The sequence below is a fragment of the Corvus kubaryi genome, unplaced genomic scaffold, assembly GCF_017639235.1.
Source record: "Corvus kubaryi isolate FWS band 111438036 unplaced genomic scaffold, C.kubaryi_AGA036_p1.0 37265, whole genome shotgun sequence".
NCBI lineage: Eukaryota > Metazoa > Chordata > Aves > Passeriformes > Corvidae > Corvus > Corvus kubaryi.
Window position 1 is genome coordinate 2,966,001 of NW_024581080.1, and position 18,003 is coordinate 2,984,003.

Below are 18,003 nucleotides of genomic sequence, written 5' to 3' on the forward strand. Positions count from 1 at the left end.
AGCACATTTTTACGGCATGACACCAGTGGGGCCCCGGCAGGAGCCGGCATGAGATCCAGGCGTTCACCCGAGAGGCGCCGGTACCGGCGCAGCAGCGGCGTGTGGACGGGACGGGTCACCCAGCGCCGCGAGCCCGCTGCTTTCCTCTCTCTGCCCGTGGAAGCGCTCGCCAAATATTACAAAACATCCTCCTTCCTTCCCTCCCGGCTACGGGGTGCAGAGACACCCGCCGCCGCCTGGCCCTCCCCACCCCGTCCGTCCCCTTCCTTCCTCCCTGCTCCTTTCCAGGCAGCTCTTTACGCAAGTGGCTTTCGAAGGAGCCCCGGGACAGGTAGCAGAGAGTGACAGAGCTCGGGACAAGTCTGCGGCTGCAAAGGTAGGAAGGAGAAGGGAGCTGAGGGCTGGGACACTCACCCAGCACTTGGCTACATCAGGCTGGAGGGAGGAGGAGAGCAGAGACCGAGGGCTCCTCGACTGCCCAAGGTGCAGAGCTGTCCCCAGCTCCCCCAGCCCCCTGCGATGGCAGACCCTGGAAGACACCTTTGAACAGCACAACCTCCCGCCGCTTTGCCGTGCCAGAGAGCTCGATCTCATGGCGCTTGCCCAGGCAGGGCAGGGCACCGGCACCTGCCGGGCGGGCAGCCGGGCCGTGTGGTCACTCCGGGCTCTCCTCCAGAGCCTCGTGCTGGCCGGGATAGGATCTGCCGCCAGGCCCCTGTTGTGGCTCTGTTTGGGTTGCTAAGGAGGAGCTGCCAGAGGCAGACGGGATGATGTGTGCTGACACGCTGCTCCACGCCGCCTGCCCTCCCTGGGGACCCTCGGGAAGGGGAGATGCCACCAGAGCTCTGAGCAAGAGCAGGTGGAGAAGGGCTCGGGCACAGCGCTCTCCCTCCGAGGCGCTGCGCTGCTGCTCTGCCAGCACCAGTGGGCAGAGCTGAGGCGTTCCAGGTGTTCCCGGGTACACCGGGCAGCCCCGTGGTGCCGGCTCCGGGCAGCTCTGGAGCTGGTGGCATTTAGATGGGTGGCTCCAAGGACCATGTGATAGACCGGGCTCTTAGTCACGGTCCCTGGAAACAACAGCGAAGCTCTGCCCCGGGCAGCAGAAGGGCTTGGCTGTCTCTTTCCCAGGCACATGGAAATTTCCATGGAATTAGCACAAGGGTAATTATTACCATCTGCCCCCTTGCAGACCACAGTCGTCCCGCCGGCCAGCTCTGGTTCTGCTCGGGGTGCTGGACGAGCCGGGCATGCAGGAGCCCCACCTGAGCTGAGTTCTGCCGGCAAAGAGTAGGATCTCACAGCTGGGGCACATCTGGCTGCTCTGCAGCTTGGCTGCTGTGAGACTGGCACCCAGCCCTGTGGGCACTGCCAGCCCTGCCTGCAGGGGACAGCTCCCCGGGCAGGGTTCTGTGGCACTGGCTGCATGTGGCTGTTTCAGGTCTTGTGACACTTGGCACAGCCGGGAAGCAAAGCCTCTCATGAAGCTCTGCTCACCTCCAGACCCCGAAGTGGGACTGGGGGCTGCTCTGGGACTCCTGGGGATATGAACAAGACCTGTCACTTCTCTAAGGTCGAGGCTGTGGCTCACAGATGACACTGACCCTTCCAGTTGCTCTGAGGGGCTGGGAAAAGCTTAATCTTTTTTTTTTTTGCCGGTTTGTCAGGTCGACGGAGCTCTGGGGAGTGTGGTGAAGGACGTCACCATGGGCCCTCAGGGTTCCTGAGTTTGGAAACTGGTTTTCTCTCCTGGTGTGCTACATAATCGTAGTTTACTTTTGGTGCCCTCCCCCTCCTGACTTTCCCTCAGTGTCTGCCCAGAACGCCAGCAGTTTCCCAGCGATCTGTGGGTGTTTACTCCTCACAGGGTGGGGGCCCTGCCAAGGAGGGTGGGGGCTGTGGCCAAAATCGACGAGTATGGAGCCACAGTGCTGGCACATCACCCGCTGCCTGTCCCTGGCTTGCTTGGCGTCCGACACTGCATCCGCGGGCCCCGCCCAGATCTTTAAATGCTGGTTTCTAATGTGTGTGTGTGCTGGAGCCTTGGCTCCTGGTGAGATTCACCCCTCCAGTTTAGATCCCTGCTCTGACCAGATGGACTTCGTAGGAAATGCTGAATTCCTGCCGCTTGGTAGCAGTCCTCAGCTCAGCAAAGCCTCACGGAAGCAGATTTCTGGGATAAGCCGCTGAAGCCTGGATACAGCATCCCAGCCTTGAGTGCAGGCAGGTCCTGGCAGCTCCTGTCCAAGACAGGGAGATGTGTGTATCAGGTCCTGGCAGCTCCTGTCCAAGACAGGGAGATGTGTGTATCCCAGCTTCGCCCAGCAATTTCCAATGCACCACTCAGAAATGGCTGGAGGAAATTCCTTTGAAACCAAAGGCACAGGAATGAAAGGGCCAAGCCCTGGGAGCTCTGCCCATGCCAGAGCCTGGCCCCTGGGCATGCTGCTCCACAGAAGGATGCTACACAGGGCCTGCACGGCCGTCCCCACAGCTCACTCCTGCGCCATTCCACAAGCAGGGATGTGCAGAGGCAGAGCTTGTCCTCGGCTACAAGGTGGAGGAGACAGACAGGGACACATGGCACAGCACATAACCTGCAGTGTTTGGCCTTTGTAACACATGCAGGGAGTCAGAGCAGTCCAAAACCCACTCCAAGCTCTGCATCGTGGGCCTGGGAGCCCAAAAGCCATCTCCTCACCTTCTTCACTTGCTGCCACAATCCATCAGGGCCTGGGGCTTCCTGCTCCAGCCTGAGAATCCCCCAGAACTCCCCTCTGGCATGGCCAGATTTTCCAGCAGTGCTCAGCAGGGCAAAGCAGAGGAGCTGGAGCAGGACCCAGCAGGAGCTGCCAGGCTGTGGCATGGATTTGGAGCAGACCTCTCCCTGGGCCGTGCTCAGAGCCATTTCCTGATGGGTTTTCCTTCACCCATGTGGCTGTGGTGCAGTGCCAGGAGGCTGCAGCACCCCAGGACAGGTGTCACCAGTGGGGCAGCACCTCCTGTGGGGCCAGCAGTGCCCGGGCTGCACAGTGGGGTGTGGGGTGCTGCCCAGCCCCTGCCTGCCTCGCTGCCAGGGATTATCGGGCCTCATGCAGCAGGCAGGGCCCCACGCCACGTCCCACATGGCTGTCACCTGACTCAGCCCTGGTGACTGGCCACGGTGACCAACTGCAGCCTCCGACTTCTCCCCTGGCATGCCGGCAGCAGAGGTAACGCTCCCTCTACCAGGGGCATTTTGGGTTTCTGGGGTGGTCGGGGCCATTGTGGGAGCCCCCGTGCAGGCAGAGGGGGTCCCCATGGCTGTCCGTGGCTGGGGGCATGCCGGGCACGGTCAGCAGTTGAGTCTGGCAGGACATTTCTTCATCCATGGAAAGTTTGGTTGGTTTTTTGTGTGTGTTTTTTTTTTTTTTTTTTTTAGGAAGGTGAGAGCTTTCAAGGGCATTGACACTTTTCTTGCCAAAAAATACTGCAACCCCAGCCAGAACACTCTGACTGACAGAAAAAAAAAAGAGATTGATATTCCGGTTTTCAGTTTCTCAAAAGTAAAAAGCCCCAAATGTTGTCAAAAATGGATACATTCTCAGGCACTTTAATTAAAAGAACTCCAACGAGGACGTTTCCTTAGCAGGGTCACCTCTGAGCTTTTAAAGTGCAGCATTAAATCTTCCTCCCGTGAAGGGGTCTGGCTGCTGCCTGACATCGGGGCTGGCTGTTTGGCTTCCCCTGCAAGGCACGATTTGGGAAGAGGCTGTTCTCAGGGGAGAAATTACACCAGCACTTTATCAGGGCTTCTTGACAGAGATCAGGTGCCCTAGACAACGGGCTCAGCCCCCAGTTTCTCGTCGCATGTGCAGTATGAGAGGCTGGTGATTCCTGGTAGATGAGCAGGTTTAGCTCGAGTAACAGGGAAAATTTCTTCATGGAGAGACTTGTCCAGCCCTGGCAGGACGGGCAGCGGCTGCCCGGGGCAGTGGTGAAGTCACTGCGTTTGGAGGGATTTAACAGACGTGTGGCTGTGCAGCCTGGGGACATGGGTCAGTGGTAGCCTCGGCAGTGCTGGGTTGATGTTGGACTCGGTGGTTTCAGAGGGCTTTTCCAACCTAAGCGATCCCGTGGATCTCTTATTCCCACTGTCACCAGAGCAGTCGCCTGTCCCATGCCAGCCCCCGCCCCAGCATCTGCCTGGGCTCTGCCTGGAGCCGCGCTTCTGCCCCGCCAAGAGGGGCCCGGGGGCTCCCCCGACGGGCGCACCCGGCACCCACCGCCCCCCGCCCCCCGAGCCCGGCCGAGCCCCCGCCCTCCCTCCCGCCCGCGGAGGAGGGACGCGCCGGGACCGGCGGAGCGGCGGCGGCGGCGAGCCCGGCCATGGGGGCGGCCCAGAGCCGGGAGCCGCGGGACCTCCGGGACCCCCGGGCCCCGCCGCGCCGGTGAGTGCAGGGGGGGGCGGGTCGCGGTCCCGGGTGGGTCCGGTTCCCCCCGCAGCCCCCGCGTCGGCCCCTTCCCACGCGTGGGACGGGTCTGGGTTCGCTGCTGTGGAGGGGACAAACCAGAGAGTGAAATTTAATTTGCGGGGAGAAAGTTCCTTTCCCCTTTCCCCTTTCCTCTTTCCCCTTCAGCCACACTTAGCTCCCCACCCATGGGTGCCTGAACACCCCATCCCTGGTCTCAGCAGACCAGAGCTTCCAGCTGCAGCTCAGCCCAGGAGGAAAGCTGGGGTGCGTCTGTTCCCCCGGTCTTGGGGTGTGGGGTGGGGGCTAGCACTGCCGTTCCCGGACTGGGGTAAGGTGGGAGCTGGTGGGGGTCTGGAGGCTGGGGACAGCTGGGGCTGGGCTGGGGGAGCTGGTCCCCACCAGCTGCTCGGGCACTGGGAACTGAAGGGATCAAAAGGAAAAGTGGAAACATCTTATCTGTAAATCAACCAAAACACTGTAGAGAATAGAAATATTTTCTTTAAGTGGGGACCCTGTAAGTCTGTTTGCAAACGGTGGGCTCAGACAAGGGCGTTCTGCCCTTGTAACTGCTCGGTCCTGCCTTTATTTCCCTGCAGTCATCTCCTACATAGACATTAGAGGTGTTCTCAGGTGGAAAACACATCCTGCGTGTGCCGGAGCTGCTTCTTTCTGCCCCGTTGGACTCAGTTGTTTGTCCTTCCCGCCTGTTTGCTCCACCTTGAGCAAACTTTGTTTTGTTCCTCCCGCCCTTTATCATCTTCCTGGTCCCCATCCCTGTGCTGGCTGTTGTCCACATTCTGCTGCCCCCATTGCTGCTGGGCCCCCAGGTTATGGGTTAAGGTGCTGCCCGCATTTCCCAAAATGATTGAGTCTGGAGTAAACTCAGGGATCTAAGGCCTGACAAACACCTGATAAAAGCATTCCTGCCACATAGCACAGATATTTTTAGCAAACGGAGCAGAGGAATTGAAGGGGGAGTCAATAAGCCGCATGATGAAGGCAGCTGCTTGTGTTCATCCAGCATCAATGTGGAAATGGGGCTGGAGCCTGCTCCTATTGAAATGAGCTCGCACCCACACGAGTGCATCAGCGAGATTAAGCTGTGGTTGGCATTTTTAAAATGCAGGAATAGCAGAGCATTCATTATCCCATCGGTCCTTTTCAGTGCAACCACAAATGTCTGTATTTATCCATTTGCTGGCAGTCTGGTGGGGAAAGGCAGCTGGAGCCCGGGGCTGGCTGCTGGTGTCCAGGCTCGTGTGTGACAGTTGTGTCCTTTATTTCTATTTCTGTAGAGCTGTTTTGATGGAATGTGTAGCGATGGGAACTGTCACATCCCAGGCCGTGAAGGGTCCCGGGGGAGCTGAGCTGCTCGGCAGCACTGTCCCACGCTGGGCATTGCTCTGGAGCCCCCGAGCGCTGCCACAGCGGGTGACACCCTGGTTCCTGCTGTGCTCTAGCGAGCAGATGGCAGAGCCGGAGATGGGAGGAGGTTGGTTTTGTCTGCCTTGAATTCCAGGGCGTTCGGTGTCGTTCTCCTCGGTCCGGGCTGTGCCCAGGAGTGTCCAGGCTGAGGCTCTGCCAAGGTCAGAAGCAAAAGGAACCCTGCGCTCCGGGGCGCGGGGCGCTGCCAGCCCGCGTGCAGCCGCGGAGCCCCTGCCCTGCGCTGCCGAGGCCGGAGAGCTCGGCAGCCCTCGGAAACCCATCCTGGGGAGCCCTCTAGCGAGAGCAGCGTCCGCCCGAGCCCGCCGGGCTCCCGGGGCTGCGCCGGGATGCTGCTGCGCCCGGATGCTGCTGCGCCCGGGAGATGCTCCGTGGGGCTGTCACACCTAGGGATACTCCGGGGGTGCTCCCGCACCTGGGGGATGCCCGGGATGGTCCAGATACTGCCGCACGGAGAGGGGATGCTGATCCCTGATCAATAGAATAGGTTGGAATAAAACGCAGCAACAGAAAAATGCTCCTGAAACACCTTGGACCTCCTTTCCTGGAGGAGATAAATGCTATGTGGATAAAGTGCTTAGTACAAGCTGTGGGGGAAATTTACACAGCAGTGAAATATGGATTAATGTTTTATCTGTGTGCTCATCTCAGGGTTGTCCCCACCATCCCCTGCTGTCCTTGTGCTCCATCCTGGCATTGTGTACAGGGAGCTGGACCCTGGTCCTGGGTGGGGAGCGAAAGGCTCCGCTGCAGAGGAGCAGAGAGGCAGGAGTGGAGAAGAGAAATTAAACCCCACAAAAGATCTGTTTCCAAGCTAGAAATGTCAGCGCTGGCTCCTGTGCTGTGCCCAGAAAAGCTTCACAGCCAGAAATAGATATTCTCCTGCTTAATGAAAGGGCTGAGAAGGGAAATTCCAGGTGCATGCCTTCCTGTGGCCTGGGGCACTGCAGCTCCAAACGCCACAGGTGTGGCTGTGTGATTCCTGTTCCGCAGCGTTATTCCCTGCACCCTTCCTGACGACCAAGGTGTGGTGACACTGAGAAGAATCGGGCATGCTGTGTTTTTGGGGCCAGGCAGAAGCACTGCTGCCAGATGGCCAGAAGGAAATTCATCCCCAGTGTGAAGGGAAGGTCTCATCTGGATGAGAGCTGTTATCCCTGGATGCAGCTGGCTTCCTGCAAGGATGAACACGAAAACCTAAGCAAGGTTTTGCCTCTTTTTGCAGCTTCTGTGATGCCAGGGCTCTTCTAGCTCCAAAATATTTGGGTCTTCACCTGTCCTCTGTGCAGCAGGGGCCGCTGCTCTCCCCTCCTGGAAAACCCAGGCAGTGTGTGAACCGTGGGTGGTTTCTAGGCAGTTCAGCGCAGCTGCTGCCAGAGGCATCCATGGGCTGTACATCCCCTGTCCCTGAGCCACTGCGTGTGTGCAGGGCTTGGCACAGTGAGTCCTGTGACAGCAGCGAGGGAGGTGACAGCAGTGCCAAGGACAGCCCGTCCAGCTGCTGCCTGTGTGGGCTGCATCTCACTGTGTGGATGGAAACTGCTGGCAGGTGTTTTAAACAGGTCAGCATCCTCCCTGCTCTGCAGAGATGTGTTTGCTGACTGTGCCAAGCAGCGTTTGGCAGGCAGAGCCTCCGGTGTGACTGACAAAGTCAGGTTATCTCCTCGGTGGTGATTTGCAGCCGGTGGTGCTGCCAGGCTGGGTCAGGTGCCAAGCTGGAAAATGCCACTCGAGGCATTTTCTTAATTGTTCATCGGGAACAGCAAGTGGAAGCAGGCTCTGCCCCTGCACTGCTCTGGTATCTTCCTGCCCCAGGGCCCTGCCAAGTCAGAAGCTCTGCAGCCAGTATGGTTCAGTCCTGCTGATCCTGTTCCTGTCGGCTCCTTCCCCGGGTGGTGGGTGGGAGGGGGGGGGTCCTCGCTGGGCGCAGTGTGTGTGTGCAGCCTGCACAAGGACAGATCCTGATGATTTCCTGCACTCGAGTGCCCCAGTTCCCCCATCCAACAAGTGGGGTATGTAGGAGTCAGCCTGTCACACACAGCTCCTTCCCCTCTGCAGGGAGGTGGCTCATTCCTGCTGCTGTGCCAGTGCTGCTGCTGCTCCTGCTGCGCTTGGGTCCTGTGAGCTCCCTGGCAGAACTCAGCTGCTCACAACGTCATCACTCCTGCTGGTCCTTGGGTTCAGTGGGAGGTGGGAAGGGGAAGCGGGAGCAGGAGGAGGATGAGGTCAGGCTGCAGCGCGTTGCTGCAGAGCGGCTCACACTGAAGATCTTATGTAAAATTCATCTGCAGAAATCAGTTCTGCCGCTTTGGAGCAGGGAAGTGGGCTGTGCTCTGCTCACGGCAGCCATGGGCAACAGGATGTTGAGCTTCTGCTTTTGCTTCAGCCTCATGGTTTTTGGCTAAACTTCAATAAGAGTCATGTAGTCCCCTCTTCATGGCAGCAGGGGAGTGTGCAGGGCCCCTTGTCCCCCAGGCCCTGGGGATGTGGGGGGGCCACACAATGCAGTGGCCGAGGTGTTCCCTAGGGCCCATGTGCTTCTCCAGCCACTGACCTATGGTGGGAACCAGCAGCACCTCAGCTTTGGTTCACCCAGAGAAATCTCTGGGGAAGTTTAGAGGTACTGTGGAAGGGGATAGGAGATTTTCTTTTATAGGGGATGGGCAGTAAAAGCATGCAGGAATGACACCTATATCTAATAAGGACACCAAGAGGTGGAAGCTTGGGAGAAAGGATCCCTGCAGGGAGGTTATTCGAGATGCTCAACGGTGAGGAATGAGCCCTTTGAAGCATCCGACAGAGGCTGGTGTCAGAGGCAGCCAGACCAGATGGACGGGTCTGCTCTGCCCCAGAGGCCTCTCTGTCCATGCAGAGGCATTTCCAGCTCTCAGAGCTGGCTGATGATTCACAGGAGAGCACCGGCTGTGGGCTCAGCCTGCCATGTGAGCTCTTGGTGTGGTCAGCAAGGGCCAGCAGCTCTTCTCTGCAACGGGCCAGGCTTGCTTCATGGCACGACAGTTGTCTGCCATTTCCAAGGTCATCCCTGGGACCAGTTGCTGGGAGCAGGGTAAACCAGTCAGGGTTCCAGGGAGCTGCCAACTGTCCGGAGCCAGCAATGCTACTGCTCGTGACAGATCTGCTGCCAGAGCCCTGGACATTCCTCACAGTGCTGCGGCCGCTGCACGGTGTCAGTAATTTTATCCTCCTCTCTCTAGCAAGCGTGTGGGAGGTGATGAATTTGGGAGTGGGAGCCCTCGTTAGGGGGAAAGTTCCTGAGGGAAAGTTCCCGAGGGAGGCCAGCAAGGTTGATTTCTGTGGGAACTGCTGGCTGTTATTTTTAAACAACAATAGTTTACTAAATAAATAAATAAACTTGCTGCCACGGAAGGATATAGCATCCGCCAGGGCTGCTGAGGCCGGTGTTTCCTTGGAAAATGGAAAGGACAGGTGTTTCCCTCTCCTCTGCCCCTGCCCCCTGTGTTTGGCTCCTCAGCTCTGGGAAAGCCCTTTCCTTGGGCAAGGCTTCCCGGAGGGCCGAGCCTTCCCGGTGGGACCGAGTCTTCCTGGGCGAAGTGAGGATTCCTGGGAGCTGCTTGCCCCCCAGGGCAGTTCCCCGCCAGCGTGGGGTCTTCTCTGGCACGTCCAGAGTGGAAAGAATCTGTGTCCTGCCGGCTCTGTGACAGCGCAGGTGCAACCAAATAAATGTGGGATAAACTGGCGGGGATCTGGTTTCACAGTCCCCTGCCCTCTCACGTGGGGGTTTCCTGTGGCGAGGGAGGGGAAAGGCAGGGCGTCGCGGAGGGTGACAGCGACGAGCCCCAGCCCCGCCTTTGGGCAGAAATAGGTGAATTTGGGAGTTCGCGTAGGAAAGAAGAGCGGCGGCTGCCACCTCCGGCCGGGAGGGACGGGGAACCGGGGACGCTGCCCCGCATACCCCGCATCCCTCCCCGCTCCGGGGGCTCCGGCGGAGGCAGCGGGGGGCGCCGGGGCCGGCCCCTCCCGGCGGGCGGTGCCGGGGGCGGGCGCTCCCCTCGCCAGTGGCGCGGTGCGGGGGCGGGCGGCCCGAGCGGAGCCGAGCGGAGCGGGCGCGATGGGGGCGGCGGCGCGGCCGCAGTGAGCCCGGCGGGGAGCGGAGCGGGGCCGGGCCGATGGCGTTCAGCGCCTGGCAGATCCTCTCGCCGGTGCAGTGGGCCCGCTGGACCTGGTCGGCGGTGCGGGGCGGGGGCAGCCCCGAGGAGGGCGACGGCGGGGCCGGTGCTGCCGAGGAGGAGGATGAGGAGGAGGACCAGGACCCGCCGGCGGGGGGCTCGGCCCTCGGCTTCAGGCAAGTCACCCGCGGCCCCTTCCCCTGCCCGCCCTCCCGCGGCGCCCGCACCCACGCGGGGCTGCGGGCGCGTCCTCCCCGGCCCTCTCCCCATCCGCCCCTCGCTCTCCGCTCGCTGCCTGGCTGCCGGGGATCCCGCACCGCACCGCGCCGGGGGCTGGGGGTGCCGGGGCCGCAGCAGGAGCCGGGCGCTGCTTCCTGGAGGATGCGGGGGAGCACAGGGCCGGAGCAGCCGGGCTCGCTCCCCGCGGCAGCCTCCGGAGCGGCGTGAGAGATGCTGCGGGGCTTCATGTCCTTGGAGGCCCGTGCTGTGTGCTCAGCTCGGGAATGACCTGGCAAAAGCCCTCCCGCAGGGCTGGCGATGCACAGGGGGCTGCTCACGATGATGTTTCACCTGCTGTCCCTTTTCCGTTTGCTAGCATGTCCCGCTGGACAGGAGCGAGTGGCCGCCCCGGATGCCCACGACCAGCCTCTGGCCTGGCTGGACGTGTAGGCGTTGTGGAGGATTTCAGAGGTAGCTTTGAAAGCAGTAATTCCTCACTCTTTTCCCCCCCCTCGGCAGCTCGGACTCCACTGATAATTTTGAGACCCCTGAAGCAGAAACACCAACCTGCTCGCCACTCAAGGAGTTCTGCGAGCCACCAGGATCACCAGAGTCTGAGGCCGGGACCCAAGGTAAATTGTGCACCTTCTGCTCTTGGTGCTCTGCTCCATTGTCAGAAAGGCAGGGTGGGGTCAAGGAGTAAAATTCGCTGACTTTGAGTAATGCCTGGCACACTTTTGGTGGTTAATGGCCTGGACAGTTCAAATGCCAGGGCTGGGCTGGGCACTCCACAAAGAGCTGTGATGGGTTGATTGAGAGGAATCTGAGGATGCTGTTGAATTATTTGATCAGTTAAACGTCCCTTTGACACTTCCTCTGCAGCCCGGGGGCTGCCCTGACTGCTGCTGGCTGGTGGGACCTTTCTCATGTGTACCCCATTTGTCACTCACCCCTGGCTCTTGCACAGGAGTGGCAAGATGCCAGGTTTGTGCCCCCCAGGCTGGTCAGTGGTCAGGGGTTTCATTGCACAGGCTGTTTCCCCTGGAGTTAGGTGCCAGGTGTCCTCACTGTGCAGCTGGTGTTAAAGGTGCAAAAGATCAGTGCTGCTAAATCCCATTTTTTGGGAAATTGTGGGGGATCTGCTCTAACTGCATGAGGCTTCCTTTGCTGGTGAGTCCTGAGCTGTTTTGTAGGTTTTTCCTTGCGTCCCACACTGCTGCTGCTTCCCTGAGTGTGGCTCCCCATTAGCCCGTGGCCTTCTGAGGACCAGCTCCCTGCTGTCTCCATATCCTCCTCTTCAGGGGTTTGGGCTGGTGTCTGTGGCTGACATGGTGGTGTCTATCTCTGTTTTTGTGCTGCTGGGAGGAAGCTTTGAAGCCCTGGCACTGCTGCTACAACCCACTGGAGGTTATCGGGGCAGGGCAGGGAGGAGACCTCCCTTCCATCTGCTCCCAGTGGCTGGGCAGTGTCAGGGTGTTTGTGAGCCCCCGGGGTGGTGTGCAGGAGAGCAGCCTCTCCAAGGCACAGGGCGGTGTGTGCTGGGCCAGGAAGTTCTGGCCAGGCCGCCCTGAGCATTCCCTGCCCTCTCTTGCCCCTCACTGCTGCAGACCCTGGTACGTGATGTGCAGTGTTGTGCTTTCCTTGAATGCTCACAGCAGCAGCTGGGAACTTTTTGCAGGGCTGGTTTCAGAGCACACGGGCCCGATCCAGACCATGGGTCCTTCTGTGCAGGAGCCCGGGCACTGCTGACTGTGTCAGTAACAGGAAGCCATGGCCCTGCCTCTCCTGTGGTGGTGTTGTGCTGTTGGGGTGGATCTGGGTGCTCATCCATCCCTGTGCAAAACTCATGTTTGTTTGCTGTGATGGGGAGAGCGCTTGGTTCACGCTTTCAATAATCACAGCTCTTGGAATAATCCTTTTAAGAAGGGATGATAGAGACATCTTTACTTTGGGGATAATGTCTGGGGAGGGGGAGAGAGAAATAAAGGCTTTCCTAGCAGGTAGGAGGATCATTTCCAGCAGAGCTTAGGGAAGCGCATTGCTTCAGACTCCAGGGTGTCACTGTTCCCGTGTGTGCCTGTGCCCCTTGTCCTGGGATGAGCAGCTCCTGCTCAGCAGCGAGGGAGTAGCTGCTCTTGCACACAAAGCTCCCAGTGTTCTGGAGACGAGGGCATGATCTCCAGCAAAAGCTGTTTGTCTGTGCTGGCTGGCAGAGAGTGGGATGTTGGGGCCGGCAGAGCCAAACCACGGTGCCACCACACTTTGCTCCAGCCCTTCTCTGCCCACGTCTCTGGCTGTGTCTTTTCAGTTTGTCTGGAATGGTGGAGGGGAAGGATTGTCCAGGTGCCGATGGGTTTGCAGTGTGCAGAGGCACCCTGGGGTGTTACACCACTGCACCGATGTAATCCATGTGTTCCGGCCTCATCTTGGCGGTGCTGCTCGTGCCCGGGAGCAGCAGTGGGAGCAAATGCCGGCATGGAGACAATCCGGTGTAATGGCTGCTTGTCAGCACCGGCAGAGCTGCTGCCCTGCACGCCCTGGGGAATGGCTGCTGGCTGTGCTGGGGTGTGTGGGGGCAGCGCCAGAGCTGGACCTGAGGGCAGGCACGGCACCCCTGGCCTGGAGGGACAGCAAGGAGCAGGCACTGTCTGCTCTATAGTTGCAGTCTCACCCTGCCTTGGGAATAAATAGGGTGAGGAACGTGTAAGACAGAGGCTGTGACTCCAGGGCTGGCTACTCCATGCACTGCCAAGAGGTGACCTGGGTATGTTAAACCCTGTCCTTGGGGACAAAAATTCAGCCCTGGAGGGGGCTGCAGTGAGGGTTTATGCCCACTCAGGATCACTCCGTTTCCTCTTGTTGTCTCGGATAGTGGGACTAATTCTGTCCCATTCTTGCTCAAGTTATCTCCAGTCTTCTGCCAGTAGATATTTTGCACAAGGAAATGAGCAGAAGCAGCAAATCTAGAGCCATCAGTGCTGGGAGCAGGCTCTCGCTGCCGTTACCCTGATGCAGGGCACGTGTTTTCCGGTGCGTTAGCAGCATCGTTTGCCGGTATGCTAATTCTTAACAGAATAGATTTAAAAATAGATCAACGGCTGTTAAACACAAGCGGAAAGCCAAAAGAGGAAAAAAGCCGTTGGCAATGTAGGACTGAGCTGGGTGTACGGGGCAGATATCCTGTGCTGAGATGGGGAAGTGCATGACTCACAGCGAGCCCTGCCCTGAGCTGAGTCCAAGGCCCAGAGAGTGGAGGGGTTGTTCTGGCCCGCGCTTGGCACAGGGGCCATGCAGGGATCGCCGCTGCTTCGCTTGGCGGCTGCCTGTGGGATGGAAAGGGCGCTGAGCCTTTGCCTTCCAGCGCTGCCGCTGCCAAGTGTTCCTGATTCATTTGAGGGATGGCACGCTGGAAAGCTGTTTAAGTCGGTGTTTGTGTTTAATTTCAGCCTGAGGAAGACAAGCGAAGCAATTATAATGCAGAGGCACAAAGTGTCTATTACTGCGGTGCCAGACTGTCCTGTCTGTTTTTCTTTAGAAAGTAAAAAAATCTCTGTTTTCACTTTGTAGCATCCCCTCCAGGTACTCACCTGGATCCAGAGCAGATTTGCAGCCTGTGCACAGCCGGGACAAGGGGTGTTCATGGGATTCAGCACGTCCTGTGCTGGGTCTGCGTTTGGGACGGATCCTGGAGTCACTTTGTGTGCCGTGCTCCTGACAGTGTCCTTTTAGTCATGTTTGGTTTAGTTTAGTCATGCTGGGACTAAACTGTCCCCCCTGCAGGGCACAGTGCCAGAGGTGGAATGGGAGACCTCAGGGTCACCTTTTCGGGATGCTGCTGTGAGGCATCTGCTGGGATGCCTGCGGGAAGGGCTGGTCTGAGGGGCAGAGCTGTGTGTGGTCGGTGGCTGCCAGCCTGCCTCCTCCTGGGGTCCCATAGGGTGTTCAGCACAGCTTTGGCCCAAAAGGAGAATCTGAGCAGTGAGAGGGCTGGGGGAAGCTGCAGGACTGGGGGACAAGCTGGTTTCCCTGGCAGGAGCCATGAGTGAAGGGAGTACGTGCGGAGCCAGCACGGCTGCTCACAACGTGACTGCCTGGGGCTGGCGGGAGCTGGGGATGTTGGAGCATTCAGAGGAGGAGCAGGGAGAGCTGCAGGCTGCGAGCCGGGGTTGGGGAGGGCTCTGTGGGGGACAGCCAGTGCTGCACTGAGGTATCGCCGTGCTCATACCCAGCAGTGCTGGGCAGCTGTGGGGGTTGGAGCAGAGAGCTTGGCTCTTTCTGTGCACCCCAGGGCCCTTCAGGCCACTGCTTTCTGCATCCTGTGTAATTGTTCTCCCAGGAACATGCTCTCCCACCATGCTGCATTGAAGGCAGAAGAAATGCAGAGGGGAAGGAACTAGGGGAAACTCCCCCCTGAGCTTGCAGGAGGGACATTTCCACTGCAAAAGATTTCCAAAACCACAGGCGAGCACCTGAGCTGCCCTTTGCCTCTGCCTCTGCCTCCCAATGTATCCCAGTTCCTTAGCTCTCAGACTGGCTGAGCGGGTGGGCTGTGATGTGGGAGGGGCTGAGTAGCTGAGCTCTCTTGGGTGCAGAAAATGAGGGAATCACAAAATTGGAGGACCTGGGTGGGTGGTTCTTCTGATTTTTGTGGGAAAATGATTCTGAGCTATGGCCACATGCGCCACTGCTCCTTTCCTCCCCACCCTGTAGACACCGCAGCATGGGGAGGTGGTTTGTGTGCCGGCTGCTTGTTATTCAAGAAGTAATTACTCACTGCTTGGGTTAGAAACCAGGATGGGCTCATGTCTGTGAGAACGGCGGCTGCCAGACCTTCTGCTGGGAACGCAAAATGCACTTAAATAGTCCTTTTGCCCTGACTTTGAAGTCTGTTCTTCTATTCAGAGCTGTCTCAGGAAGGCTTCAAACAGCTGAGCAACACAGCAAGTGTAATAAAGTTTTCTTTGGGGTCTGTTAAGGAGGTTTTCCTGGTTCCTAATGATGGGAAGGCCTGGCAGGCGCTGCCTCAGACTGTTTCCTGGCTGCACTCCAAGTACTCATCCACTGGATTTGTGTTTACTGATGCATTTTCTGGGGCATCAAGGCAACGTCTACTTGGAGGGAGCTTTTTTTTGCAGTCAGAGGAAGCGTTTTTGCAGTCTCAGGGAGGACACAGACCCTCATGATTAATTTTCATGGCTTTTAGCATCCTTGGGATCAATTACGCAAACCACAAGCCATCAACTGAGTCAGGATTGTTGGCTCCACATCCTGGATTAGTCCTGGGACCAGATATTTGCCTGATTCACTTTTCCTCTGCCAGCCTGTGACTCGCTCTGTTACCAGCAAACATGAGCCGGTTGCACATGCCTGGTGATAGGAAAAACCTTTCCTGGATGGGCTCAGGGATGGGGGTCTGTAGGAGCCAGTGGTTGGTATGGGGGGATGCTCGAGGTGACTCCCCTCTGCAGCTGTCACCTCTGTTCCAGGGCAGGGCTGGGGCAGGAACAGGCGGATTTCCCTGGCACAAGCTCTTCATCACCCAGGCTGCTCTTCCCAGCCAGGTTTCAAACCAGTTTGGTCCTTGGGAGAGCACTGGTTCTGTTCTGCCCTTGGAGGACCTGGCTGGACTGTGTCTCCCCAGAAAGCTGCTGGTGAGGGCTGCAGGTACCACATGCTCCCTGATGGCTGCTGGGCATCCCAGCATCCTGCTTTGCCTTATCCCAGGAGTCTGTGCAGTTGTCCCTGGTTGAGGTGCAGGAGAAAGACCAGATGTTTTCCTCTTGTGCCTTGGCACACCTGCACCACAATCCTGGCTCTGGGTGCTCGGTGGGTGCAGCTTTCAGGATGCCCCAGTAGATGAAGGATCTTCTCCATCCCTTGATAGCAAGGAAAAGATGAAACGGTAAAAGGATTGAGGGGAAAGGACTGGAGTAATGGTGATTAAGTCACGGATCAGGATTTGTCATCAGAAGACACTGACAGCAGTGTGGAATGCCTAGTGCAGGATTTCTGCAGGTGGAGAGTCAGCTTGTGTCAGGCAGCTTCTCCTGCCTGGTGCACATCTGGCTCCACGGCCCCAGCACTGGGACTGACCCCCAGGTCCCTCCTGCAGCCTGTTTCTGCTCCTTCACTGAGCACACCTTCCCATTCCCCTTCTCCCTGGAGCCTGCTTATTCACATTTTGTGGTGTTGTCTCATGTCATGCGTCCCTGAACTTTTGTCACTAATTTTTGACCCTCTGCTCAGGTGAGCAGTGACTCCCTGTCATCTGGCACAGGGAAGCTGAGTTTTGGGTCAGTGGATCCCCCATAAAATCTGACCCTGGAGCAGCTGTGAGGAGGGAACAGGAAGCCCTCTGGAAGGGAGTGTTTAAGGGCAGGGTTTAACCATCTCCTTTTATCTTTTCAGAGCCAGGTGGCCATGGTGACCTGCTGGTAGGGGAAGCCCACTGGGACAGCTCGCCTGGGAAGCACCCCAAAGATGAGGCTCAACCAGAGATTGGAGCCCCTAAAGCCAGTTCGGATGCTAAAGGGGAAACTGACCCTGACCACTCGCCCCTGATGCAAGCCCTGGCTGGGCTGGGCTGTAAGGCTGACCCTGGCCACGCCGCTGTGCCCACTGTGGAGCCAGCCCCCGTGCCCCATGTGGGCACAGCCACCTGCGAGCGGGTCGCGTCAGGAGGGGACTCGGTGGACACGGGGCTGGTGGAGCTGAGGGCTGATGCCCTGGTCCAGGACCAGCTCAGGAAAGGGAAAACACCTTTGCTGGGGAGGAAAACAGATGAAGCCACAGAGGAGACCCAAGCATCCTACCAGCTTGAGCCTGAGCAGCATGACAGGAGTGTGAGCCCCTTTGTGGCAGGGGGCTGCCAGCTACAGAGCTCTCCCCTGGCAGTCTCACAACGCCTTCCCCATCCTGGTGAGCTGGGGGGGGACCCAGCTCTGGAGACCACAGGGCAGGTCCTGAAACCTGGGGCTGATTTTACAGAGGTGAGAGAGAGTGTGGAGGCCAAGCCAGCTTCACCCAGGAGGGGCAGCAGGATCCCAGCCAGCAAGCTGACACCGAAGAGACACAGAGAGTCCCCCAAGAAACCAGCTGAGGATGCAGAGAGGGGTCCCACAGAGCCGCCACTGCCTCGAGGCTCCTCCCAACTGGGTCCCACGTGCTGGGACAGCTCCGGTCTCAACTCTCTCAGTGGTAGCTCAGCACTGCAAAATTTGCCTGTTCTCCCCAAGGGCTCTTATCAGTTTGACCCCAATAACTTTGACTCCGTGGATCCATTCAAGCCCACCAAGACGCTTGCCAGCACCGACGCTGACTCTTGCTCCACTGCAGATAACAGCCTCAATGAAATCCTCGAATCTCAGACACTGGAGATGCAGGACGATGCCCTGAAAGGCAAAGACTCCCCCAAGAAGCCCAAGTCACGCCTGATAACGTGAGTGCCAGTGTGTGCAGAGCCGGGGCTGCAGCCCCCTCTGTTTTCCCCGCGGGCAGGCAGAGCCGCGCTGGCGGTGGTGATGGAGGTGGTGATGGAGGTGATGGTGGTGGCAGTGGTGCTCCTGCTCTGGTGCCTCCTGCGTGAGCCTAAAATCCTGCCGTGCACCTCAGGTTCTGCTGCTGCCTCAGTTTTACCCGCCTGTTGTCCCAGTGGAGGGGCAGCTCCCCTCTGCCTGTCAGTACCACTGATGGGAGGAGAGGGATGGGTGTTCTGGAGCGGTGCCGGTGTCCTGAGTCCCAAG

General features: G+C 58.6%; 1 protein-coding gene across 6 annotated transcripts in view; it reads left to right on the plus strand.

The window, feature by feature from the left end:
- Nucleotides 1–210: 210 nt before the first annotated feature.
- The window catches only part of TACC1 (transforming acidic coiled-coil containing protein 1), a 32,531-nt gene continuing 14,738 nt past the window's right edge, over nt 211–18,003 (plus strand). For 2 of the 6 annotated variants that reach the window (XM_042024919.1, XM_042024920.1), the window contains exons 1-3: nt 9,950–10,218; nt 10,781–10,893; nt 16,670–17,699. In XM_042024919.1, coding sequence (XP_041880853.1) covers nt 10,043–10,218; nt 10,781–10,893; nt 16,670–17,699 — 1,319 coding nt within the window. In that variant the 5' untranslated portion in view covers nt 9,950–10,042. Of the gene's footprint in view, nt 377–4,341; nt 4,428–9,949; nt 10,219–10,780; nt 10,894–16,669; nt 17,700–18,003 lie in introns of those variants that run through there. The other 4 variants (XM_042024921.1, XM_042024922.1, XM_042024923.1 and 1 more) reach the window with 4 other exon arrangements.